Source organism: Aulonocara stuartgranti, assembly GCF_965226115.1.
Source record: "Aulonocara stuartgranti genome assembly, chromosome: 7".
Classification (NCBI taxonomy): domain Eukaryota; kingdom Metazoa; phylum Chordata; class Actinopteri; order Cichliformes; family Cichlidae; genus Aulonocara; species Aulonocara stuartgranti.
In genome coordinates this window covers 60,225,362-60,250,850 of record NC_138945.1, presented here as the reverse complement: position 1 = coordinate 60,250,850, position 25,489 = coordinate 60,225,362, and the positions used below count along the sequence as shown (strand labels likewise).

General features: G+C 42.2%; 2 protein-coding genes across 14 annotated transcripts in view; one reads left to right on the top strand and one right to left on the bottom strand.

Annotated features, from left to right (window-relative positions):
* The first annotated feature begins 7 nt into the window (after positions 1–7).
* tmem253 (transmembrane protein 253) lies at positions 8–1,630 on the top strand. Its single transcript, XM_082542855.1, has 7 exons — positions 8–120; positions 257–418; positions 498–608; positions 712–768; positions 854–961; positions 1,102–1,248; positions 1,464–1,630. Exons 2-7 carry the CDS (start codon positions 257–259, stop codon positions 1,515–1,517), a joined length of 639 nt encoding a protein of 212 aa, XP_082398981.1. The 5' UTR covers positions 8–120; the 3' UTR covers positions 1,518–1,630.
* A 1,610-nt stretch (positions 1,631–3,240) lies between these two features.
* frmd4a (FERM domain containing 4A) overlaps positions 3,241–25,489 on the bottom strand; it is a 92,330-nt gene continuing 70,081 nt past the window's right edge. For 6 of the 13 annotated variants that reach the window (XM_082539887.1, XM_082539886.1, XM_082539885.1 and 3 more), the window contains exons 6-24: positions 24,387–24,443; positions 23,615–23,637; positions 21,937–22,020; positions 21,763–21,828; positions 21,277–21,334; positions 20,949–21,035; positions 16,318–16,393; positions 15,226–15,368; positions 14,939–15,080; positions 13,314–13,447; positions 13,078–13,200; positions 11,449–11,680; positions 11,139–11,195; positions 10,805–11,042; positions 10,420–10,578; positions 9,875–10,198; positions 9,209–9,792; positions 7,394–7,496; positions 3,241–6,430 (exon numbers count right to left, since the gene is read on the bottom strand). In XM_082539887.1, coding sequence (XP_082396013.1) covers positions 6,328–6,430; positions 7,394–7,496; positions 9,209–9,792; positions 9,875–10,198; positions 10,420–10,578; positions 10,805–11,042; positions 11,139–11,195; positions 11,449–11,680; positions 13,078–13,200; positions 13,314–13,447; positions 14,939–15,080; positions 15,226–15,368; positions 16,318–16,393; positions 20,949–21,035; positions 21,277–21,334; positions 21,763–21,828; positions 21,937–22,020; positions 23,615–23,637; positions 24,387–24,443 — 2,793 coding nt within the window. In that variant the 3' untranslated portion in view covers positions 3,241–6,327. Of the gene's footprint in view, positions 6,431–6,869; positions 6,942–7,393; positions 7,497–9,208; positions 9,793–9,874; positions 10,199–10,419; positions 10,579–10,804; positions 11,043–11,138; positions 11,196–11,448; positions 11,681–13,077; positions 13,201–13,313; positions 13,448–14,938; positions 15,081–15,225; positions 15,369–16,316; positions 16,394–16,588; positions 17,408–20,948; positions 21,036–21,276; positions 21,335–21,762; positions 21,829–21,936; positions 22,021–23,614; positions 23,638–24,386; positions 24,444–25,489 lie in introns of those variants that run through there. The other 7 variants (XM_082539884.1, XM_082539880.1, XM_082539879.1 and 4 more) reach the window with 6 other exon arrangements.

Below are 25,489 nucleotides of genomic sequence, written 5' to 3'. Positions count from 1 at the left end.
AGTAACTTTGTAGCCATGAGAAAAGCTGTTCAATGTCTGTTATTCTGGTTGGATGGATATTTTCTGTTTATATAAAAGCCCGTGGATGAATAAACAAGGGCTTTACAACATCTGGGCAAGGTAAGAGGTCACAGACTGAAGTTAAATGCAAAATCTGAATCTGAAGGCGTTCATATCAACCATGATTTGTTTGGCAAAATATCAAATGATTTGTGCAGCATTTAACATCCATACAAATTAACTTTTTCCCTGACAGATGAGGCAGAACATGTTTGAGGAGGGATTGTACCAAGTATTTTTTAAGGATACACCCTCACCATCCCCACAAACTGAGGTCACCAATAATGGAGAGCTAAGCAATGCCAGGATTCATCGTTGGTTCGGGGCTGTGGTTAATACTAGACTTTTAGTCAGTGGGGTAAGAAGCTCGCCCAAACTATTGATTAACATCCTGAAGCTTTGAACCTGCCCATCTTTTATTCTTTATTCCCCCTCAGGTGATTCAAATCCTCAGTGCCTTAGTTTGCATACTAACCACAATCACTCACGCATGTGTGAGCTACAGCTGTGCTGTCTCCATGACAACACCAGCATGGTCAAGCATATTTGTGAGTCCACATCTGCTTCAGCTGACATGCACACAGTATAACATTTCTGTTTTAAAAGAGAGAAAGCCAAATAGGAGGTTGTACCTGTTTTTTGTTGTTCCAGTATGTGGCTGCTGGGTGTCTTGCAATTGAGGTTCAAAGAAAAGCGAATAAACTGAAGGTAAAAAGTTTGGTAAATTCTTATGTGGCTTCTTTTTTACTTATGTTATGATCAGCCTGACTTAGTTTATCTTAACAACAAACAGATCATCGCTCTGATGGGTGTGAATGTCTTTAGTCTCGTGTTTGGATTCTCAGCTTTGCTGGCCAACGGTATCAGAGCTGCACAAGCCGTCACACTCACTTACCAACAGGTAATTCTGCATTCCAGTAACTAGGTTTGAATCTTTCTTTATAATAAAGAGGTCCTGTAAGGAATCTCTTTTGGGGTTTGTGTTCAGCATACACAGAAAACCTTACAATCTTTCTTTTCTTTCTGCCTTCTTCTCACTAGCGTGCTGGTTCTTATGTTGCAAGGGCGAGCACCATAGTGTTCACCGTACATTGCTTCCTGGCATCACTCTACATACTTTTCCTGTCCTGGAGGGGTCTGCGCCGCTACAGTTCTCCCCATTTTCAGGTTTACAGTCGCGTCTCACAGGTAAATATTGGATGATAGGGTAAAATAAAAAACCTGAGACTGGGAGAAAATCCTAATCAATGCTGTGACTTCTGGTTTAAAGGAATACAGGAATGCAGTTTAATTCTGTTAGCTTTTTTTTTTAGGGCATGATGATGTATATTGAATTATTTAGTTTGCATTGATTTGTTAATCACTGCTATCTTAGTGTTTCATCTGGATGCTTTTCTTGGCAGGATCCAGATGAAACCAATGGGCCTCTCCTGGAACAAGTGGAATTTAATATGTGAAAGATCTGAAATCTCATTGTTTGCAAGCATAGTTACTGTCATTAAATTGTTTGTTTGATCTGAATATAGTAATGTTGTAAATCTGTTAAAGGCAGTAACCTATCCTCCAGACAACCATTCACCCTCACACTCACACCTCAGAACAGTTTCTACAAACATCAGTTAATCTAACATGCACGTGTTTGGACGGTGAGAGGAAGCTGGATTACCTGGAGACAGCTGACATAGACACAGGCCTCCACAGAGACTTCAGACTGGCTGGTGGAGTCAAACCCAGGGCCCTCTTATTGTCAAAAAATTGACAGTGGAAATTGCTGTCATATATAAATATGTCAATAAAATTTGGTCTTTTTTGTTTTATTTTTTGTAATTCAAAGGCTATAATGGTTAAAATTGCTGCCATGGTTTTCTTTCTTCATTTACTTCGATGTTATTCTGCAGAGGGCACTAGAGGGCAATGCTGCCACAGATTTTTCACATCGTAAACCAGTGTGATATTTTACTCCATTGCAGTAGTTGAGCGTAAACCTGGATAATGAATTTCATTTTATTATTTAAGGGTTTTTTCTCTTTTTTTCAGCACTCAGGACCTTCAGAGCTGAGAAGCCAGAGTGATTTAATGAATATGCATCTTCTTCAGTTGTAATCTATCCGTCGCTGACTGTAAATAAATGTTCCTGTTGAAAAAGCTTGCAAGAATCTGTTATTTTTCCCCCCTCCCTCTGGATATTTTTTCATGATTGTCAGTGGGATTTTAAGCATCTTACTTGAACCCTAACCCTTGTCACAAACTCAACATACAGTCAAAAACTGCACATCACAGACATATGTGCATGAGTAATAGTTCTTATATTTATGTATTGTGTAGTAGAGGGTGTGGTGTGTTTGAGTATTTCAGTGATGGAGGATTTAATTAGGAATTTAAACGAAGGTCATACACCACTCCTGCAGCAAGAACTCTCTCTCTCTCTCTCTCTCTCACACACACACACACACATACAGACACACAAACATGCACAAACAGACGTATGAGTGGAAAAAAATCCAAGTGCAGTTACTTTCTCACGGCAGTTCGGGATAACAGCTTCCAGCTGTTGCCTGGCTGGGAGAACTGCTATGGGAACACACCGAGTACAAAGACCAACGTGGGATTAATTAGTAAATGGACACAGAAGTGGTACAAACCAAAGCAGGATGATAAAGCTGGGTGTCCTGGCAGAAACTGACACTGTGCTCATGTTAGCAGAAACCACATATCATCACAAAGGATCACAACTACCGTTTGTGAGTTTTGGGCCTGAGTGCTAGCCTTAAAATAGTAGAGCACACGATAAGTTAAACACACATTTCAGCAGAATTTACTTAAAGGAGGATTTTGTTTTCCAGTGGATATCAGCAAATTAAAAAAGGTGAAGCCGGGCTGTTTAACCACGTTTTCTGATGAGTAATATCTTTTCTGTTTGGAGTGTATCTTCCCTTCTGACTCCACAGGAAATCCTCTCAAAGGTGCAGAAGGGAGGGAAGTAAATTAAGCTCGGATGTTAGGAGAGTGAGTGTGTCCGGAGGAGAGGAAACAGTGACCACATGTTGGGATTCCCTTTGATAAGTCTGGCCGACACTATGACCTTTCAGCTGGATGGCCTCAAGGTATCTGATCTTGAACCACTTTGGAGAAAGGGAACGGAAGAAGTGAAAAAAGAAACGACAGACCACTTATCTTGAGAACATTCATCAATAATTTATTTTCTTACTCTCAAGAACCACCACAGCTTCTCGTCTTGAAAATTTCATCATCAATTTTGAACAACACAGTTTTGAAAAATGCAAAGTTACTTTACAAATTCTTAATAGAAAAAAGAATAAATTAAGTGTGGAATTAAGTTGTTTTTTTAATCAATTCCACATTTGTTTTCCTACAACACCTTTAATGTACTGTTTCAGCTGAAGAGAACTGATAAAATTGAGTTACATGCTCTATTGTCTGGTAGAGGAAGTGCTTCTACTATTAAACTGTTTGTTAAAATAAGCTTCATTTTGCACATCTGGTATTGAATCTATTGATAACAATGAAGAGATGTCTAGATCCTACGTGACAAAGCAGTAAGTGGTCATTTTGTAGCACCTGAAAGGGTTGTTACAATGTCCGAAACTTAAAAAAACAAAAAACAATACTGGTTCATTTAAAGTGGAACATTGTTAAAACAAAGGATGTGAATGTTAAAAACCCCACAAAATCTAATAGTGCCCCATCAGTACATACAGGAAAAGACTTGATAAAATAGTTAGTTCATTTCTTCTCTTGGGAGTATTACAAAAACCTCATACATTAGTATGGAGCACAGGAAATATGTTGTTTGGAAATATGAAGGGAAGGGATGTCACGCGTCTTCACAATGAGCTCAGAGGTCAGAGATTACAACAAGGTCAAAATGGTACTTTTTTTGGTGCGGGATGACACCACGGAGTAAAACGTGCTAATGGTAACACGAAGGAGCTGGGCGCTGTCTTTGGGGTCTTCCTTTCTCAGAGGATCTTCACGGCATGCGTGGGATTTTTTGTCTAGCACAGAAATGTTTCGGAGGGAAAAGCAAGATCAAACTCAAATACACTCGAGTAAAGAAGTCATATTAGGTGATCACTGGTTCCAACTCTGCTTAACGACTTATTCAATTTGTCCAAACTTGGCAGGAACAACTGCCCAAGAACTGGCCATGCAGGAGGTCGGGCGAAACCTTCTTAGTAAAATATTGTTTGCCCCAAACAACTCACAGCAGTCTATAAAGGAAATACAAATGAAAGACGTACCGTTCCTCTCATACCAAGAAGCACAATACACCTTTTATCCAGTCTGAATGGTGCTATAGGATCTATCAGAGATTCACAACGTGTTTTAGAGCAAAATAGCACTTGGTTAATTTAGATTTTGAGGAATAAGGAAACAGTGGTGAGCATTAATTTGCAACGGAAACATTTGTCAAAGGAAGAGAAGGAAAATGGCTAAAAACAACCAAAATTCCCTTTATTGTTATTTATTTTTTATTTTTTTTACAAAACTAGATGTGCTTTTCTAACCCTGTTCTGAATATTTGATTGATTAGGACGTGTGAGGAAAATAATTCTCTCCATTTGAGCGGATTAAAGTATTTGTGTGTTGGCTTTAGCGTTTCTTCCCTGACAGCAGGGGTTTTAATTATCTGATGCCTGAAACACAGAGAGGATTGCCCTTTAACACCTTGTGGTCACACTGATATGAGAATACACTTACTGTAGGTCCAGCCCTCAAAGACACTGTTAATGTTGTGCTTTCAGACTTCATGGTGTTAAAATACATTTCACTTAATACCAAATAAACCCTCGTTGGATGTCATCCGTCCGCTGTGCCTCACTGTAATTTCATAGAATGGCTTTCTGCTGTGGGGAAGTAAAGGGGCTGTGTGATTTGTAATGATTTCAGTAGTAAATTACAGTATTAATGTAAAGCACCAACATATTTGGAACAGATAAAGTAAGATGAGTAAACACAGTGCCATAAAGGGATACTCAGCATGGTGAGAGCTGGTGTAGAGCCAAGATCAAAGGTTAAACAATTCTCACTGAGCCAATGCAATATTAAAATAGAAGTAATGCCAAGACATGTCAGACATTTTTTCTTTCTTTCAGGGTTTAATATGAAACAGTGCGCAAAGGCCAGACCAACAAACTTCAGACAAAATTTTAAAAAGTGCTGTAATGACTGAACAGCACCCATAAATGACCTTTTCTTCCAAGCCTCCTCTACTCCCTGGCTCATACACCATGTGATCAAACATGCTGCTGCGGACAGAGTAATCCTCTGAAGATCACAGATATTAAAATAAACACGAAGGATGAAGTCAGTGAAGAAGGCAAAAGAGTAACGCCAAACAACCACAAATCCAAATTCCCCCTATCATGATCCTTGAATTCACTCCGCCGATTCAAACCAGTCCAAAGACTTCTACGAGGGTTGTTATTGCTATAGTCCTTATTAATATCTAGACAGTCTCTCAGAAACCATGCTGATATTGTCACTTTGAGTACAGTTTTCACTTTTTTTCTTTGTGCCTGCCCAAGAACTCTGGTGTGACTGGTCGATTCAGAAACTGTCTGTGGTTGTGGGTAAAAGAGAGAACTCCTGAATGTTTCAGTCATCTTTTCTGTTTATAAATACGCTGGAAGAAATGAAGAAAAAGAAAGACAAACAAGTGTTAATGGGAATGAAATGCAACACAGTTCGTTTGGGCCTGGAAATGGGTTTTAAACTGGTGGCTCAAATCCAGCAGGTATCCTCTGACTGGGAGGCAGTGCACTGGAATAAGTCTGGGGACCAAAGATGAATATGAAAGAGATCCTGGAATGGCCTGTGTTGTTTCTGCTGAGTTTTGAGTTGCATGTGGGACGTTTTGCTGTGCTCTCTCTTCCCATCGCTCGCTTCCCGTTGCCCTGTTATTTGTGTGCTGCAGTAGGTGAGTAAAGAAAGGGCTCTGTGGTGCTGTAGGGTGACAGTTCAACAGATGAGGTGGCATTTCTCAGTCCGTCCTGTGAAATCTGCCCTTAAAGAGCCCAGCGAGTAGTCCCTGTCCTGCTGAACTGCAATAGACAGGTCATAATAAAGAGGTGGTGAGATGTTAGGAGGAGGGAGGCTCACGTCCAGCCCGTCAAGTCTGCTCAGGGCAGGGTTTCTGCAGGGCTTTGAGGATGAGGTTGTCAGTTGTTGATGGATAATTGTGGGGGACAATGGAGAGGCAGTAGGAGAGGGCAATGGGACTTTTCTAGGCCCCATAGGAAGGTCTCAGACCAGCGTTCCAGGTTTGGCCTTGTCTTGTCCGTACCACTGGACATCTGCCAGCTCTGAACACAGAGGGCTGCTGAGAAAACAGCTGTCACTCAAAGTCCTGCAGAGGAAGAAAGACCAGAATCAGAACAGATGCAGGGCAGCTTTTTTGTCTTTGTCTGCTGTTTGTGAGCTTTTTTGTTGTTGTTCAATCTCTGGTCTGTGACGGTGCACGGTTAAGTGTTGTTTATTAGTGAATCTTGTGAGCTGCAGATCAGAACGGAGCAGAAAGCATGCAAAATTCAGGCAGATACAGGCAAAGAGGGAGTTCATGACACGTATACCTCCACCGTCAAAGAGCAAGAAATGAGAAATGAACCACAACTGTCAGTGCCCCACAGATGTGCATTAGTTTATCATGTTTTGATGGGATACATTTTTATGAATGAAAAGTTGGACTAAATTTGGTCCTGATGTTCTATAATGAAAAAGGTTTGCTTTAAAATCTACTGATATTGCATTTTCCTAGTACTATGCTAGATTTAGACCACAGACGGTACCTCTATGCATCAGAGCTGGGCTGAGGGGGAGACTGACAGACGTCCTCAGTAGGAGAGCAGTCTGCTGTCCCTCTAAACCAGGAGAGAGGACACACACATAAGGAAAGGAGGGTTAGTAAAGACAGAAAGATGGACAAGAATGAAATGACAAACAGTAAGCAATAAGAAGATTCCCAAGAGAAAAAAAATTAAGAGTAATAGGTGTGTAAGATAATCAAGAAAGACAGTGAAGAAAAAATGTACATAAAGACCACAAACAGGAAAGCAGGCGGGAAAATACAGACATATATGATCTGACTGAAGTCTGAAAAGAATTAGGAAGTGTTTTGCACCCAAAATCACAGACAACGACACAAAGAAGAGCAGACACTCGAAGTTTGTGAGTGTGTTAAGCGTGAGTCCTGGACAAATATGAAGAAAGAGAAAAAAGCTGAGCAGCAGATGCAGTTTTCCCTAATATTCCTATCCGCTTCAACGTCTTGGCAGCTTTTCAGCCACCTTATGCGTGCTTGTGGGTTTCTTACCCGCTCTGCCAGTTAAGGATGTGTTGTGGGCTGCAGGGAGGTGTGGGTGTAGCTGCGTGTTCACTTGACGGGGTCATACTCCTCTGGCTGTGAGGGGAAGCAGCTAAAGCAAAAAAAGTAGAGTCAGACAAGTGACACAAAGACCAGAGGTTACAGTGAGGTGAAAGACAAAGGAATTCCAGCTATGCTCGGGGGATGGGGGTGGGAAATACCCTGTGAGCTTGGGTGGGAAGGCTGAGGGAGGGGGGGAGGGGAACAGGCCTCGTTGGCGCAGTAGGCAGCGCGTCAGTCTCATAATCTGAAGGTCGTGAGTTCGAGCCTCACACGGGGCATGGCTTCTTTTTTATTTTGTTCTTAGCCCTTATCTCTTCATATGGACTTGTCAAAAATGCATTTAGCACACACTTCCACATAATTGATGAGCAAGTACCAAAATGTCATCCTTGGGCCAAAAAGATGTATATTTACTTCCCCGAAGGGACATTTGAAGGTTAATTGTCATTCAAGTGAGAAAACTGGGTGAAGATGTGAGAATCCTCACATAAATGCGGGAAACATTAACGTGTGTGCGACGTGACCAAAGCCTGTCAGGCTTCAGATCACAAATCCAGAAATTCAACATTTAAATTCAGCTTTAATTGCTTAGTAATTACAATTTTCCTAAACATTATTAATTTATGTATAATTAAAAATAAATGCGAGTTGAACTGCTGAACTACTCAGTAAGAGCTCTTAATCGGAACCCTAATCTCTGAATATACATGAATAATCTCATTAATTATTGCACGCGTGGGTCACACAGCAGGCAGCGTGAGGTCTCATAAAATAAAGATTTGGAGTTTTAGTTGCATTTTTAAAATCAGCAATACCAGCTAGTAAATTACAACCAAGACCAACACAAATCAGTTTGTCAATTCAATTCAATTTACATAGAGCCACACAGACAGCCATCTCAGAGTGTTTTACATTGTAAACTATATTAAGAGCGAGAACCGCACGATTAGATGATCCCTTATGAGCAAGCATTTGACAACAGTGGGTAGGAAGAACGTCTTTGTAACAGGAAGAGACCTCTGTCATTACCAGGGTCAGGGAGGGGCAGTCAGATACCATTTGGGGTTAATGAGAAAGAGACAAAAGAGTAGAACAGAGAGATCCAGTTTTGGATAGGATATATGTTCCTATCCAAAGCTAGACTTTTAACAGGCTTGCCTTTTAGCTCAAGCAGCCAACCGGAGGAACACTGCTTCATACCCACACACACATGCCTCACTCTACTGACGCCTTAAACAGTCTATTGCAAAATTTCCCATCCCTTCTTCAAAAACATCAATACCACTAGAAAAGATTAAAAGTGTATTTTCGTGCTGCTCAAACTCCATAATTAGTCAAACTGAGCAACTGTCTACCCTCGTGAAATTAAAATATTAGCTTAAGAAGCTCTGTCATTTTTTTCTGAATGCAGAGATATTTGTAAACCGTTTAATTATTAACAATTGTTGTTATAATCTAAACATTTATGGAAAACTAATATAGAACTGCTCTCAGTCAGAAGATCTGAAGCTAAACGATCCCTCAGTAGTTCCAATAATCTGAGGAGCAAAGGAATTCAAACCATGCTTTACATGTGGCGATGGCCTCGGTTTGCCTTTTTGTCACGGGGTCATTTGACAAAATTAGTGACAGCAGGGATGTACTGCATGCCTTCTCAGTGCAGTAGCGTGACAGTCTCATAATCTCAAGGCTATGAGTATGAGGCTGTGACCGCTGATATCGGTTCACCTGTTTAAGATAAGGTTTCACGATGAGACCTACCTGGTGAGCCTTTGGCGAGTGTTCCTACTCTACTTCCTCGACCATGTCCCAGAGTTCCTTGCTGTGACCCAGTCTCAGAGGATGTGGATCCCGAATGTGAGTGACTCCTCTCCTTTAGGCTCCCTGAAGACCTCTGGTACCAGCACCGCAGTTCTTCAGAAACGGCCGCCCTCCCACCTCCTCCGCCTCCACCACCCTCTCTCCCCAATGATGGAGTCCTTACGATCTGAGAGCGTGACGGCGTAAGTCGGCCGCTTCCCTCTCCTCCCTCCTCTCCCCCCCAAGCCTCTTTGTACAGTCCCCCAGCCGTGTAGGAACTGGAGGTCTTGAACTGAGCCTTCACGCTGTAGTGTCCCTCCTGATCACTCTCCAGGCTGCGCACCACCACGGGGTTGGGGCTGCCCTCTACATATAGAGGGTACTCTTTGATGCGGTACTGGGAAGAGGGCTGGCTCTGGCTGTGGAGGTAGACTCCATGGTGTCCCCCTCCCACTCCACTACCACCTAATCCTCCACCAGAACCGTTCTTAGCTGCCAGATTTGGCATTGAGCCAGAGTTAGAGGAACCCAGGTGACCTGCAGACCTGCAGAGAAAACAAAAAATCATATACGACAGTCTCACACATGAACATATATATATATATATGTATATTTCCCTGCTCTTACCTGTGTCTTTGCCTCTGCCTCTGCCTGGCTTTGGAGGGTGAATCTTCTCCCAGAGTAGAGTAATTTGGGTTACTGCCAGGGGGTCCTCCAGAGGGGTAATAATGCTCCGAGCTGCTTTGGCTGGTGCAGGATGAACAGTCATCCAGTGGGTCGGAGCCATTGGAGCTGCGTCCTGGGCCGAGGAAGAAGTCAGGGCTGCCCAGGGTGTGCGGATGTGCGTCGGAATCGGATGCCAGCAGTTTGCCCTGGGACTCAAGGCTGGAGCTGCGGTTCCTAAAGTGCTGAGAAAGACTGTGCAGACGGGTGGGACTGATGTCCACTGACCTGTGAGAGTTGGCAGAAATACTAAGTGTAAAGACTGGGCTTAAAAATCTACTAACTTATTTAACACAGAAACTGCTGTAATTTCTAGTTAAGTAAATGGAAAAATCGAAAGAGCAGCAAAGGAGAGCTAAAGTGAAGAGGTCCAATGGCTTATTTCCAGTTGGGAAACAAGGCTTAGTCAGTTTACCTGCCAGGAAATGATTTAAGGTATATCAACTGACCTGGTGGAATGTACATAGTGCGGGGTCCTGGTCCTCAGGTCCGGAGTTGATGGCATGCTGGACTGAGAATTCCAGTGAGGAAGGCTCCTAATGGGGCTGCTCTGCAGAGAATTACTACCCCCTGCTTCTGCACTGCCCGAACTCGGGAAACGCCTGTGACTAGACAGAAGTTAAATAAGTTACATTCAAAATAAATGCAATTATTATCATCAGCATCCACTGACTTTCTACATTTTCTATCTGCAGTTCCTCTCTGCAATTATACTTCTTGCACACACACTCCTCTAACAGTAACTTGAATGAACTACTTGTTGTCTAACTCTGATTAAATATAGCAAGAGATCACATTGCTATATTACAAATTTAAAGACAAACTCACTCATACCTCGAGTGAGATGAGCGTTTCTTGACTTTCTCATAGGGCTCATCCAGTGATGATTCGCTCCACATCTTGGGTTTGATAGGGGATTTGTCATAGTCAGAGCGTGTGTAGTGCAGGTGTCGCAGGCCATCCAGGGACTGCGGTGGAGGGGGGCGACTGTGAGATGGTGGTCTTGGAGGGAGCCCCTTATGAGGTGAAGCTACTGGAGAGAAGGTGGGGGTACCTGTAACTTGAGGATCATCTGAAACAAAGTAATGATTGGATTGGATTAGACATTATATTATTATTAGGAACAGCACAGCTATCAATGGGAATAAGGCGAGGGATGGAAACTCACCGTCATCCAAGACCAGTGCATCAGACAATGAGCTGTCTTCAGAGCCAATATTGGCTTCTATAGGACATAAAAACAAAAACAAGAGGTTACAAAATCTAAAAGCTTTTGTGTCAGTGTCATTGTTTTCAGATCTTTATTATATCAATAGCAAAAATACTGAAAATGACTAGCCTCGCCATACAATGGGTGGGTTTATATAACAGTACAGATAAGAATATTGCTGTCTGTGGTGGCAATTACAGCAAATTGATATGACATAGATATGAAAGCGATTTGATTTTCCCTAAGTGAACAGGCAGTTTATTGGTACCTTCTATGATAAGCGACGCTCTCTGCGTAGGCTTCTTGCCAGAGCGGACCCGGTACTCATTGATGGAGTTCTCAATTTCCTGGAGCTTCTTCAGTGCATTCAGATAAGAAGTCTTCCTCTGTTTCTTCAGCTTTTTACTGCTTACGTGAGGATCGCTGGCGAGACGCCTGGCTGCCTCGGTAATCTGTGACTGAATGGCAAACTCCCGCTCCAAACGCTCAAGTTCTTCTTCCTGGCAAATACACAAACATGATTGCAAACTTAGAGTAACACAAGCACTAAGTTACTGGATCCACTCGCAGCTTTTAGCAACAGAAATGTAGGAATGATCCAAAAATAACAAGTTCTAGTTTGCAGATACGGATTCAGAATAACTCTCCCATGCAACGTAGTTCGGTTATACACATACAGAAAGCCTTGCCAGAGAAAACACACTGCGGAAATCATTTATCTGTGCTGCAGCCGTGCATTTTCTCACCACTGGATAATCTCTATTGAGACACTCTGTCCCCAGTAATAACGCCTCTCCATCAATCCGTCCTCTCCTCTTCTACAGCTCTCCTGAGACTTCTCAAATCACACAGGTGAACCAAGTAAACATATTCTGTTTAATGCACTGTATATATACTGTGTTGCCTGCACAGTAAAATGTATACAGACATACCTCTACTGTTAAAACTCATGAACATGACAAGAAAACAAAGTCCTGTGACACACTGTGTCCATCTAGCACGTAATTCCTTCACTGACATCTGAGCGCGCACACACATGATTTCACTTGTCTCCACAGAGGCAGAACAATGATGTATTCACTTGGGTTGACTTCATAGTGGGCTACCTCATTTCTGAAGAATCCCTCTCACTAACAGTGGCTTTACACTACAGCCGAGCGGCTTCTGTTTCTGTGTGTCTACGAGTTTAAGGTACTCCGTGTAGATCAAGAAACACCGTTTGTGCTTGCGATGCACTTTTGTGATATCGTGTCCCTGGATTCTTTTCAAAGCACACAAACCTCTGTGGAACACACCCACATGAATGCCTGCACACATGCAGGAGCACACACAATCCTACTATCACCACTTCCTGTGGTGAGAAACCAGCCGGGCTATATTTAGAAGTTCTGCTGCTCTGGAAAATCTAACCGTGGCACAAAACCGGCAGCGAGACAAAGCTACTTTACAAGATCAAGATGTCTCAGATTGTGGCTTTTCAGGGTTCTCAGTTTTCTTTGTTACTTCAAAATTAAATTCTGATAGAATCAGTTACTTTATTATCATGTGAATCCTCATCCCACTACATTTTGAGAGTAATATGTAGAGTATATTAGCTTCATTTAAATCCTAAGGAAAACCTTGATTTGCTCAGAATAACACAGAGCCCTTAAACAGCACTACTGTTCAGTGCGGACCATTAACATTACAGCTAGCTTAAGAGGAGATAAACTCACTAAACTAATTAACGCTGACATATTCCAGCTGCTGCATTACACCACTTGGCCAAATACATATACTATTAGGTATTCATTTCAAATGCTGACTCTGCTAAATGAGCTCATGTTTTTATTTGGGGAGTATGAGACTGGAGTGAGAGATAAGGTGCCAGTAAAAGAAATGGAAGTTATGGCCTCACCTCTCCCTTAGGTAGAATTTTCTGCTCATCCAGTTTGAAGGCGGTACCGATCTTCCGTCTCACAGTTGGCGGCTCCTCTCCCGGATCCAGTGGATATTCCTTTGGAAGCTTTCCAGTCAACTCCTGGAAAAATTTAAGGAGAAGGAAGGTAGGAAGTGTGAGGCCATTGAAATGAGATTAGAAAGGATTTACGCTTTTCAAAATATTCACCAATTCAAACAATTATTTTCACTTACCGCCTCCCGTATGCAGATGCTCTTGAGTTCCTCTAGTCTCTGCTTTAGCGTTTCCTCCAGAGCTTCCTGTCTGGCCCTCAGCGCTGCCAGCATGTCCTTCTTAGCCGTCTGGGAGCTGTCCGATTCCTGGGAGCCTGCAAGGTGCAAACAACACATAAGTGAAGACAGGAGTCAGAGTACTGTTCTGAGGCAGAATCTGAAGCAGAGGGAGAAATAGCTTGTGCACCTGCTAGTCTTGCAGGATGTTTACAAGGAAGTGAGTGGAACGTTTCGATAAGGAAACTGAGTTTTGCTGGTGTGTTTGTGCAAGTGTGTGAGTGTTTAAAGGAAGGGGCAGTTTAGGACAAAGTCGGTGACGCACATCTCCAAGACCCCGAGGTGGTGCCAGTCTTGTTTGAAAACAACTCATACCCTCCCACTCACACTGTGTTTCTTGCTCTCTCATTGACCCCTTATGTGGGGGTGACGGACGGATGGACACGCAAATACTAAAAAGTACTGGTGAAAATGTTTTGTTAGAAATAAACAGCTGTCTATAATTCTTAGATGAACCCAAATTACTTCTGTTTTGGAGGAAAAAAGCCTGCACGTTGAAAGATTTCTGAAGACTTTACAATTTAGATGTATTTCGAAAGCCCCGTTTAGACGTGTCACAGATGTGTCACAGTTCCCGTTCATGCTGTTTGACTAAGAGCTACCCTAGTCATCAAGAAATCAACACCGTAGTCACAAAAAGAAGTGACAAGGCACAGATAGACAAAATGAAGAAACACTGAATGATATGAGGTGCGAACAGAACTACAGAAGAACGCAGAGGAGGATAGAGAAAGGTTAGGAAGGGATATATGAGAAGAGCAAGGGCTAGGTGGAGGTGAAACAGAAGGAAGGAGTAAATCTAACCGAGGTGATCAATGGCGAAATGACAAGCCCAAGCAGACAACGCATACTGAAAGGGAACTGTGTTCTTCCCCGGCAACAGTAATTGACTCAGTAAAGTGTGAAATACTTTAAACAGCTGACCATGTAGTTACGTACATGCTAATCATAGATTATGCTTGGCTGGACTAATGCATGCAACTTAAAGTGATTTATACAGTAGTAGCGAATCAGGTTACAGTACTGGTGTTTCTCATCAATGGAATTGCTGCACTTGATTTCCTGGCATGGAACACATTGTATGTGGCTGTATGGGAGTAAAAGGGCATTTTTCCTCCCAACTCTAATTTTAGCTAGTGTTACAAATCTTCCCGTCAAACTTGTTACTTGTTCAGCACCGATAAGCATTGTTTTAAAGGCCACGCAAAGTTGTTCACTGACCCTCTGCCCCTCTCATTCTCTCACCCACTAAAATTAGAGGAGTCGGGGGCCTCTGGAGGATGAGTCTGTGTGACATGGGAGTGGTGTTCTATACATACTGAAAGACACTGGGTGTGGTGTGAGCACAGTATATGTTTGAGAACATTCAACACAGAAACGCTGGTCTCTTTCCAGTCACAGCTGTTTCTGTCTCTCTGGTTGTCAGCAGGATTCCTCATCATCAACAGATGCGAGCACAAAGACAAATCTTTGTCGGGGTATTTCCCCCTCGTGGTTATTTTCCTCTGAAGCAGCAAACACGCACTGACCTGAGGAGAGCAGGCTGCCACTGCTGCCACTGATGATCTTGCCCTTGCTGCCCATGTTGGCCAGTTTGGATGTCTTCAGTGTTCCTGTTTCTGTCAGGTCTATGGCAATCTCGCTCAAACTCCTCGCTGCATGGATCTTTGACTGTATGGACGAACATGGACAGGCTGTGTTAACACATCTGTAAACTGTTAACCCACCACTCCTGCTGACCATGCCTTGTAGAATTGTAATTATTTCGTGAGATCTATCGTACGCTTTGACTTAAAACGTCGTGGGAGAGACTGACCTTGCTCTGTTTGCGGTCCAGGTAGAACTGGTGCTGGCTGATGGCCATGGCCCAGATGGACTTGATGAGGGCAGGACAGGCGTACCAGGTATGCACAGCAATGCCGCTGTGACCGAACGTCCTTCTCGTTACCGACGCCCTACAGTAGGAGCGGACACAAAGCCTCCTTATATACACTGAATAAAAAAGATGGCTACATGTTTACAGCAATGAAAAGACTCCCACTGGACTGCTCCAGTGACTAGTGCTGCTACTTAGAGAGCGAGCTTCTTTTGAAGCCTGAGGAGAACTGTCCTGATAGAGATACATTTTGCAAAGCCACACACGATGTTTCCCATTGTTTAGTCATCCTTTTTTAAACACACATCTGTAGCTGAGCAACAGACCAGCTCCCTCTAATGACAGCTTCCTTTAAAGAAAACACCGCTGCTCTCTGCTTCACCCTGTCTGTCTCTTTTTCTCCCATTCCCTCTGTCATTGGAATAACACTCCACACATATAGCCATGTTAAATAAACACAAGAGAGGTCACTTCCTCCGCAAAAGAGCTATCGCACAGCCATCTATCCTTCTGTGGTCAACTACCAAGGGTTTTAACATATATGTGTGCATGTTTGTGTGCGCGAGCACTAGAGCGCATGTATTCTTTGCATGCATGTGGCTGCACGAGCGTGTTAATAATCAGCCTTTCAATCCGTGGCGGGCTCCACCAGGACATCCTCAATATCTTGCACTGTTGCCAAGACAAATTTTTCAGCCATTACTCAATTAGATTCTATCTCTCTTTCCGTGTACCGCGCAGTATGGAATCTGAATCTCAACATATTGACTCGGGCCGCAGTGGTAATTTACAGTAAAAGCTACTGGAAGGCATTTCTTAACTGATGTAAGACTTTTATGAGTTCCAGATATTAGGCTTGAGACCACAGATCAATTGCAAGAACATTCATCATTAAATTTACTGATTTAAGATCACGATCGTCCAATGAGGACTTCTGGACAAAGAGGACACGAATGCTTGATAATTAAACGGTTTCTTAGAAAAGAACGGCATCAAATCAATCTCAGCTTCAGTTTGTGATATAAATTTACCTCCTGGGGTCATGAACTTCCACCGAAAACTTCTTCTCTCTGAAGTAGAGGTTCTCCAATTGACGCCATTGGAACACCTGAGATTTAGGAAAAACAGAAACTCTTCAGGACTTCTCACAGAAAAAACGTGCTTCACATTAAATCCGCGCAGCTTTCAGCCGGGTCTCTTCACTGTATGTTCCAATTTGTTTTGAAAGAAAATGCAATGGGTAAGGAGGAAGAGGAGGGGGGGAATCGGGGCTGAAAAGGAGGAGTTGGTAAGAGAGGAGGACCTAATCTGGAGCTCTATGATCAGGTCCAGACCAGGCAGTCGTGTCCACAGAGGATCCCAGCACTGGATGATCTCACTTTGGAGATCTCACTTTCTTTTTGCCTCCTTTCCGATCCTTTGACAACCATCAGCGCCGCTCTAAAAGAAGCCAAACCCAGCTGGGCAAGAAAAGTTCCCTCTAGACGTACTCCAAAACATATGTGTATCTTAAATCCTCCCAGGCGCAGGGAAGCTGAAAGTTCTGAGGTGGTGGGTGCTCACCATCTGTAAGCATGTGCTTGTGCTGGCGGAGAGAAAGTGTGTAAAGTTAAGTTTCCTCCTCTCCTAGAGCTTTGCTAGGAGCGTTAAAAAGTGAGGGGGCGTTTGTGCCTCCCCTCCTTCTGACCCCTCCTCCCTCCCTGAGGGACTGTGGGCTCTGCTCTGGGCTGCGGTTGTGGTGTGTGTGTGATGAGGGGTCTGGGGCGTGATACGGGGGAAAGAAGCTTTTTGCGGTCCTGCCGATTGAAGTGCCCTTGCTTTGTTTAGTCAGACCTCTCTGCCTGCACACACAGACATTCAATGTCTGAGTGTATTTCGTGCTTGGGAAAGAGCAGAGTGTCGGCTGCTTAAGAACACAAGACGGTCTGCATCTATCAGCTGTAAGAGACACACAGAAACATGAAACGAGTATCAAACAGGAGAACAGAAATAAGGCGAAAACGAAAACGGGAGGGGAAGAGGAGAAAGGGTGTGAAGGGAGGAACAGGTCACAGCCGAGGAATTTTAACAGCTTGGGAAAACAATGGACAGAAGGATGAGAGGGAGAAAAAGGGGGGGGGGGGGAATATTATGAACAAAAAAACCCAAAACAGTCATGCGTGCCTGTGGGTGCACGATGAAAGAAAATCAGTGATCTTATCAAAACTTTTACTGTACTGCACGTTGTCAATGGAGTGTTAAGTGCTAATGTAGCATGCTGCTAAAAATAGCAGGCAGAGTAGAAATGGAACGAGTGACTGTGTGAGTGTTGGCTACATATGGGCCAGAGCTGTGGAGATTAGATAGGTGTTTGTAACTGTTTGTAACTGTGTTCAAGCACGAAACCACTAAAACTGTCCTCACTGTCAGCTGGACAGACTTGCTGCAATTTTGAAAGTGCACTTTGATGTTTGCGGATAAGCTGTACGTGTACGCAGAAGGTATTTGAATCTGTTTGAGCCACCTTATTTACAAAGAGACACAATTATGCCACCCTGAACTTTAAATTTAGCCATTTTTGCTTTCAAGTATATACCAGATTATGTAAGTACTCTTCTTACATAAACCTATTGTATTAAAAAAGACTTTCTTCTGTTAATATCTTGAATATCTGATAAAAACATGCTGGCAGCTTCTTCCTCGGGAACTCCAGTGAAAGCCGGCGGGTGCTGCTGTTATCAGGCTGAAGGTTCAGCATGTGCGTGTGGATATAAATCCTCTTCGATTTGGCTGTAGAAGCCTTACAGACAATGGCACAATCAGACACAGACAGAGGAAGTGACTGGTCATTATTCATAAACACACGAGGTGCCCGTGTGCACGGAGCCACGTCTGTCTCACAATAATGTTTGCACACAAAAACACACATCCACTGGAGATGAAAGGTCACATCTGATTGAGTGTAAACGCCTTTCTTTGGTGTAGCAGACTCCCAGAGGCCCACTGAAAGAATAGAAAGTTTAAATAGCTTACATTGGTTTAACTATAGTGTAGCCAGGTATTCTTTTCTATAACTGGAACTAGGAGTCCCAAAAACTATTGTTTAACCCTTGGGTGGGGTTCCAGTGCGCACCAGTTGTCACAAAACTTGTTGTTCAATGTTTCGGAAAAAGAACACAAAAACAGATGCTGACAAAGACGAAGGGGTTTTTAACTTAAATATTCTTATTATTTAATCATACTGTTTTTTCCCGGTCTGTGACTAACAGACTCTATCATCTCTGCTTAAGTAAGTCACAAGACACTAATGAAGTATTAGAACAGTGTGTGGGTCCACTGTAAACCCCTGCCATGATGAACTGTTCTAGTGTGTCCGCTTTTAGCATGTGGTAAGAATGGAGGAGGTATTTTAAAACCACTAATAAAAAAAAGTTGAGGGTGTGGTAGGTTGCTTGCATTTAGAAACAACAGGATCTCCCCTTATAAAAACTAACTAATTAAAGAGAACTACTTTTAGTGCACAGCTATTGTACACCACAGCGTGAAGCTACTCTCTAATTCATTAGGGTTTTTTGTTCCTGTGTCCAAAGACAACAGCCCCAAAATGTCTCATAATCAGCGTTGCTCCTCCATCTCCCAGATTTACAGTAATGAAAACTTTAACAGTGGTTGCACTGTGAGTCAGTGATTGCTGGAATCCATCTGACTTGTGGGCTGACGAATCACCAAATCTGCACTTCCTGCAGTTAAAATAGTGGTGACACTCACTTACTAGCATTCGAATGACCTTCGTCTTTTCTAGAACACATCTCTGGAAAGAAGAAGTGCTAACTCTCTTTTATCATCTGATTATTGAACAAACCTTCACTGTGTTCAGTGGAGTTTAGCTGAATATGTAATGTTTTATTAACCCTTTAATGCCTAGTGCGTAATATGTGATGCAAAGTGTGTTTTGAGACTTCTAAATCATCAGCGAGATTTTTTTCTCTCCCGAAAACCTAAATAACCCAGATTCAGCAAATACGATAGAAATTAAAAGTCATATATAGAAATAAAAATGTGAATAATTTTTTAAACAAATTTGTCAGTTTTTGGTTTCAGCTTGAGTCAAAACATGATAAAGAGGCCCAATCTCACTCATTCTCTGCTCTCAAATGCATGGAAGAAATAAGGGAGGGTGAGTATGAAAGGAGAACAAAGTCAGGGTGTCAGCACCAAAGCTTAATGGACCTTGAGTCACACTGACTGTTGCTATGGCAGCTGAATGCTTGATAAGCTGGCACTTCTCAAAAAGTGGCCCCTGCTTCTGTTTTCTCTGTCCAGACAGAGGTATAGTTTGCTTGTTGTTTGTTTGTTTCTCAGCAAAGGTGCTGAAAAAATACTGGATAGAATGCCATGGAAGCTGGCGAAGAAGAACCAGCTCGGTTTTTAAGCAATAGCGTTATAGCATCAGTCTTAGTAGAGAGCCCTTCAAGTTTTTGATGGGAATTACATCGGACAAATATATACCATTGTTTACCTGCCTGAAAAATTTACAGCAAAGAAAAATGGGAGGGAAGGGAAACCTATATGGAAGGTTTTCACTTCACTTAATTCTACATTCTTTTAAACAGTGTGTAAGGGAAGTCTCCTGATTTAAAACTTCAGGACATGTTTTCCTGATAGGTTTATGGCCTCAATTGTTAGTTTTTAGTCTACAAAACCTATATATATATATATGTATGTATATAAAATTAATGAAGTTTCTGCTGAATGTATGTTCCAAAAAAGGTGGTAACAACCAAAATGCTCAACTCAGAACTTCTAAATATAAATCCATAAACACATGGGTAGTGTAAAATCGGTTACTTCATATATAAATACCAGTCCATTCATGCTGCACAACTTAACTTTAATTTACAGTGTAAGCCTGTGCTTTATATCAAAAAAGTACACGGTTTGCAACCAATCCGGAGTTTTCTCAGAATGACCTGGTGATGTGAGATACACAGACTCCTTTTTTTCATCACCATGGTTACTTAACACCAAGGAAACCACTAGATTTAGCACACTTGAATGAGACATAATTTCAGGCTTGGTGACTGGAATGCACTAATTATGACACACTCAAAACACGTTAGTGGCAAACAGGAAAGCATTTGGGTGACAGGAAGCATTCGTCAGGATGGTGAGTTCAGTGTTCAGTCCATTTCCTGTCTCTGAGAGTGTGCATCTGTTTGTGTATGAGTAAGGGTCTTAGTGGGCAATCAGTGTGCAAGGACGCTGTTAACACAAATAACATCTTTCGAGACAAAGGTGAACGGCAGAGATCAAGGCTTGAAACCAGTCTGGAAGTCAAAGGTGAGGTAAGAATTGTTTTTGCAGATAACCCACACAGTGAAATGACTGGGAGGAGGCAGAAATAAATTAAGGACAGGATGCAAAACATTCTAAGACTGAACATCTCCAGATAGTAATAATTATACAACATTGTTAGTGCTCTTTGCAAACACAATACATTTGATGACTGAATGGAACAATAGGCGATAGGAACTGTAAAAAAAGAAAGACAGAGAGCTTTCCGTATAAAGCAACATGTTCCCTGAATAAATTCTCTTCTTGGGGTGAAATAAACTGAATTTAAAAAGTGAAGGAGGAACGGTTTAGTTTGTGCGGTAGATAGATCAGGAAGAGCATTATCTCACCTTCCTGGGCTTAACTTTGTCCTGGTAATCATACTGAAAGATGCCTTTATAGCTCAGACCCAACCACCATGGGATCCCCTGCTTGTCCTGTAACACAACAAAAATAGCTCAGGAACGGCTGTGCATCTGTGCAAGACTCAAAGGGGAAGAAAGGGAAAGTTAAAGAGAGGTAGAAAAAACTGCACAAATGGAACAGTAAAAATTTAAGTTCCATCATGTGTGCAAAAATCCCAACTGGGTGATTAGAGATCCAAAGTGAACAAAAAATGTGTGTGGTGTGCGGTGCATGTGTGAGAAAAAAAGAAACGGCAGAGCAGTAAAACTGTACCTTTACAGAATAGTAATGCACTCCATATGTGGGTAGAGACTCTACAATGCTCATATAACTGTGAGGAGCAGAAAGAGAGACATGTAAGGGTTACAGAGAAGACAGCTTTCAATATGCTGGACCAACATAACTAAAAGCATAAGCCCCCTTCACACAAAGCCCCTGTTCAAGGCAGAGTGTTTGTGTCTTTATTCCCCCTCACACGTCTAAGTGAAAGGTACTGTACAAAGACAGAACTGGGGGGAATTGTTATTGTGCTTTTAAGGCTTCAGCAGAGGTAGTCACAGAACCGATTCAACATCTGCGTGAAGGGTAGAGCTGGCATGGCCATGCCACACTAAACCCCAGTGCAGTTGTGTGAAACACATAATGCTTTTACTGGAGTCACAAACTGGGGTGACACTCCACCAGCCAAAATGTGGGGGATTTCTTAGAGGCGTTACCACCTTATCTCTGTGTGAATACATAAGACATTTACACACTTACTTAACGATTGCCTGCCCTCTACTCTGCCCGCTGAGCTTCTTGTAATGCTCTATGACCCGATCTTCACTGTAGGGGGGTGGGATAAAGAGAAAAGAGGAAAATATCAGCAAGACGATAAACAACATGTGAACTTATAAAACGTTTGGTGGGTTTTTCTGGGTAAAAGTGTCTCACCAGTAAGCCAGTGACGGATGCTCCTTTAGGGCCTGGGTGGGTAGAGCAGGCAGCTTTTTCAGGTCAGACCTAGTTGCATCGTTACTGTGAAAGAAAAAGAGCAGACTTGATCAGCGACACTTATTCTCAACAGTTTCACACAAACCTGGAAGATATCTATCAACTGTAGAAAGGGGACAACTTAAAAAAAGTTGTAAATTAAATATTAAAAAAAGGATTTTCTCCAAGTCTTAAAATGAACTTTAGAACATTTTGGAAGAAGGGACATTTGGTTAAGAGACAGGAGTAAATGTCCACGGTCTAAATGCTTCTGTGGTCTGTCTGAACAGCTGCGGAGAGTAGACACTGACAGCTGGAAGCAGAAGAAAGAAAAGAGCGACAGAAGCTGAGACACAAAGATAAAATAAAGAAAGATAAAAGGCGATACAAAAAAACAAAACAAAACAGGAATGGGACAGGAAAAGATTAAGACTGAGAAAGACTAAATGAGACCGGGAAGCATACAGACAGCTAAAGTAACTTGGCCCCAGATTCAGTTTTCAGACCTCCAGCGGCAGGAGGTCTTAATACCCAACTCTAATCCCCCAGCCTCTCTCCGGCCTCTGCCTAGGCCTCAGAAGATTGGGGAAAGCCCTGGGAACATGACAACCTATGAGCTAAAGCCCTGGCAGAGATCCATCCACCCTGCCCGTCTGTTCCTTAATGTGTGAACACAGCTGTGCGTCTGCATTGACTGATACTCACTATGTAGCTATTTATTAAGTATACCAGTTGGGTGGACAACTTTGGGATACATGATAACAATCTGAAGTGCAAGCTGTGCAGAAAAACATCCAAAAAAATAGTGTTTTGTTCAAATCTTTTTCTTTAAACTGTTAAATGCAGAGAGAAATGAAGCGCTGTTTTACTAAGATTCAATTAAGATTACTGAAACGTAGTCAGATTAACATAAGCCGCACTGAAAATCAGTCAATTTACTGAATTCTTTGGGAACAATATGATATGCATTTAACAAAGGAAATCAGGTGTTTGGCTTGAAAACTGTATTTTAGGAGGAGACGTAAAACTAAAGTTATGATGAGAAATGCAAAGGGCAGGAACTATGAGCTTTTAGAAAAAAAAGATTTATGTGTATGTGTGGGAAGAAAAAGGGTAGGAATGTGAAGTAATGTCTCCAGAGTGTGTCACATTCCATCCCTATTGTGTTTATTTACTCCTTTCACTGGTTGAAATGAGGTCAAAGGTGATTGCTGTAGTAGTATGTTTTTCATGCTACAATAAAGGGATGAGGAATCACATACATTTAAGCCAACATCACACAGATGAATATCAGAAGGGCCACATGAGGTCCCCAGCTCACATAAAACTTGCACATAAATTAGTATTTTTTCCCCTAATAAGTCAAAAATGAAAATATAACCCAGCAGAAAAGAGAAAATCCGAACGGCTCAAAACTGGTAGGAGAAAAATAAGAAAGTGAGGTAAATCAAATTAAAGGCACAGATATAGGTGATCAAGAGGGGAGCAAAGGACCACATCCAGACCATAAACCACATCCAGTCCTTGAAAATGTCAAGATACTTTGTTAGCCGTTAGCATATTTAGTTTTTAGTAGCTTTGTTGCTTTTAACAACCTCAAAAAGGACATAATAGCTATGATGACTATGAGTATACATACCTAGTGAAATCACCTTTAGCCTCCTGTGAAAGAGAAAAAAGGGGAAAAGGAGGTCAAAGATGATAGGACAATTTATACAGGTGGATATGTGAGCACTAAACAGTGGCCATAAAATGTGCTTTTAAGTTTTTTTATGCTGGAATCAAGGAGAAACATTAAACGACCATCTGGAACGAAACTTCTGAAGAGTTACGGAGCAGATACCTGACACTGTGTGTCTGCACCTGCACACAGAGGCCGAAAACACGCACCCACATTACTCAGCCTAGTTTATGTGTAACATGACCTTGCGAACCACGGTTAATTGACTTACCTACTCCGAGAAAGGGACAGGAAAGGGAAAGGGCTGGAGTCGAGGAGGATTTGTGAAGCGTAAGTGCTTCTCTGTGACAACAGCTATTCCTGTCCACCATTTATCTGGTAGACCAAAATTTGTGTTACCAAAGTCAACTGAGGTTTTTAGGATTTGAAACCTCCCAGCGTTACTGCAGATTAACGTCAAATTGATAGCTACATTAGATAATGAGAGTTTAATCGCTCACAATTATTACTGCAGTAGATAATGTGAGTTTAATCATCGTCAATTAGGATCAAAGGCTTGTGGAGATAGTTTGGAGGAAAACTTCAAACGGTTTCAGAAAAGAACAGCCCCTGGAATAACTTGTGGTACACACACACACACACACACACACACACACACACACACACACACACACACACACACACACACACACACACACACACACACACACACACACGCGCGCAAGCTTACTTGGAGAATGTAGGAAGCCAATTCGAAGACAACCTCACTGTCTACTTCAATTAGCTCCTGCAAAAAGGGGAGAAAAGGAGTGAGCAAAGGCCATTGGAGACATTCACAAATAAATAAAACACACTTTGATCCCTGTGGGGGTAAAAAGTGGACATTCCTGAAATGATCACTCATTTCATCAGTCGAGATAAGATGATATTTCCTTTCACTTAGATGCCAATAACCCTTCTTTTTTTCATGATGTCTTCATGCAGAAAGAGATCAAAGATTAGAGACAAAGTGGAGGGGTTTGGGAGAGGGGGTTGAGGGGTTGAGGGTGAGCATGGATGCTCTGGTTTTTGATTACTGAGAACATTTACCAGTGTGTGTTTTAAATGCATTACTAGGGACGCACTGATCTACAGGTATCTGCCAATATCAAACCCTGTTGACTGATATTGTCCTAAGATGGCATTTACCAATGTCAGTGGTCATGGGTATTAGCATTACATATTGCTATACCAACTCAGAATTTAACCATGGATGCATGCATGTTTACTACTGTTATATAACACGTAGATGAAGAGATAAGCAACAAGCAGGGAGAACAGACAGAGACAGACATGCAACACTGGTACAAACATTTGTGATTTAGTGACATGTGGTGCGTTCCTGTGAAAAATTTGCCAAATACTTACTTTGGGAGTAAACATATATATGACATGATATGTGTACATTAACAGAGAGGATTAGTGGGCAGTGAGTAGTGGGTCACCTATCCCAGGAATGTGCCCTTTACAATTCACCTCTTAATTTGATGGAGGATCAAACAGCCAGGATGAAACACTAGACAGAACAAACCTAACGTGGGTGTACCACCCAGTGAGGCTGCAAATCAGCACACACTGTGTGTGTTTGTACTGTTTTTTCACAGCACAGCAGAAACTACAAGAATAGTGACTGCAGGAAGCACATTTATATCTGCTACGCTGTGCTGTTTCTCTTTCTTTTTTGCTTTCCTACACTGGTATTTAGCTAATATGAGTTGTAATAAATGAGCAGATAAAAATTGGTATCTTGATGAAGACGCTTTAACATGTTTACTAGCTGGACTGAGCATGAAT

Excerpts from the sequence above, each read along its gene's own strand:
- tmem253 (XM_082542855.1), top strand. The coding sequence starts at position 257 with ATGAGGCAGAACATGTTTGAGGAGGGATTGTACCAAGTATTTTTTAAG. Across the intron at positions 419-497 it reads CTAGACTTTTAGTCAGTGGG|GTGATTCAAATCCTCAGTGC; the intron begins GTAAGAAGCTCG and ends ATTCCCCCTCAG. Across the intron at positions 1,249-1,463 it reads TTTACAGTCGCGTCTCACAG|GATCCAGATGAAACCAATGG; the intron begins GTAAATATTGGA and ends TTTTCTTGGCAG.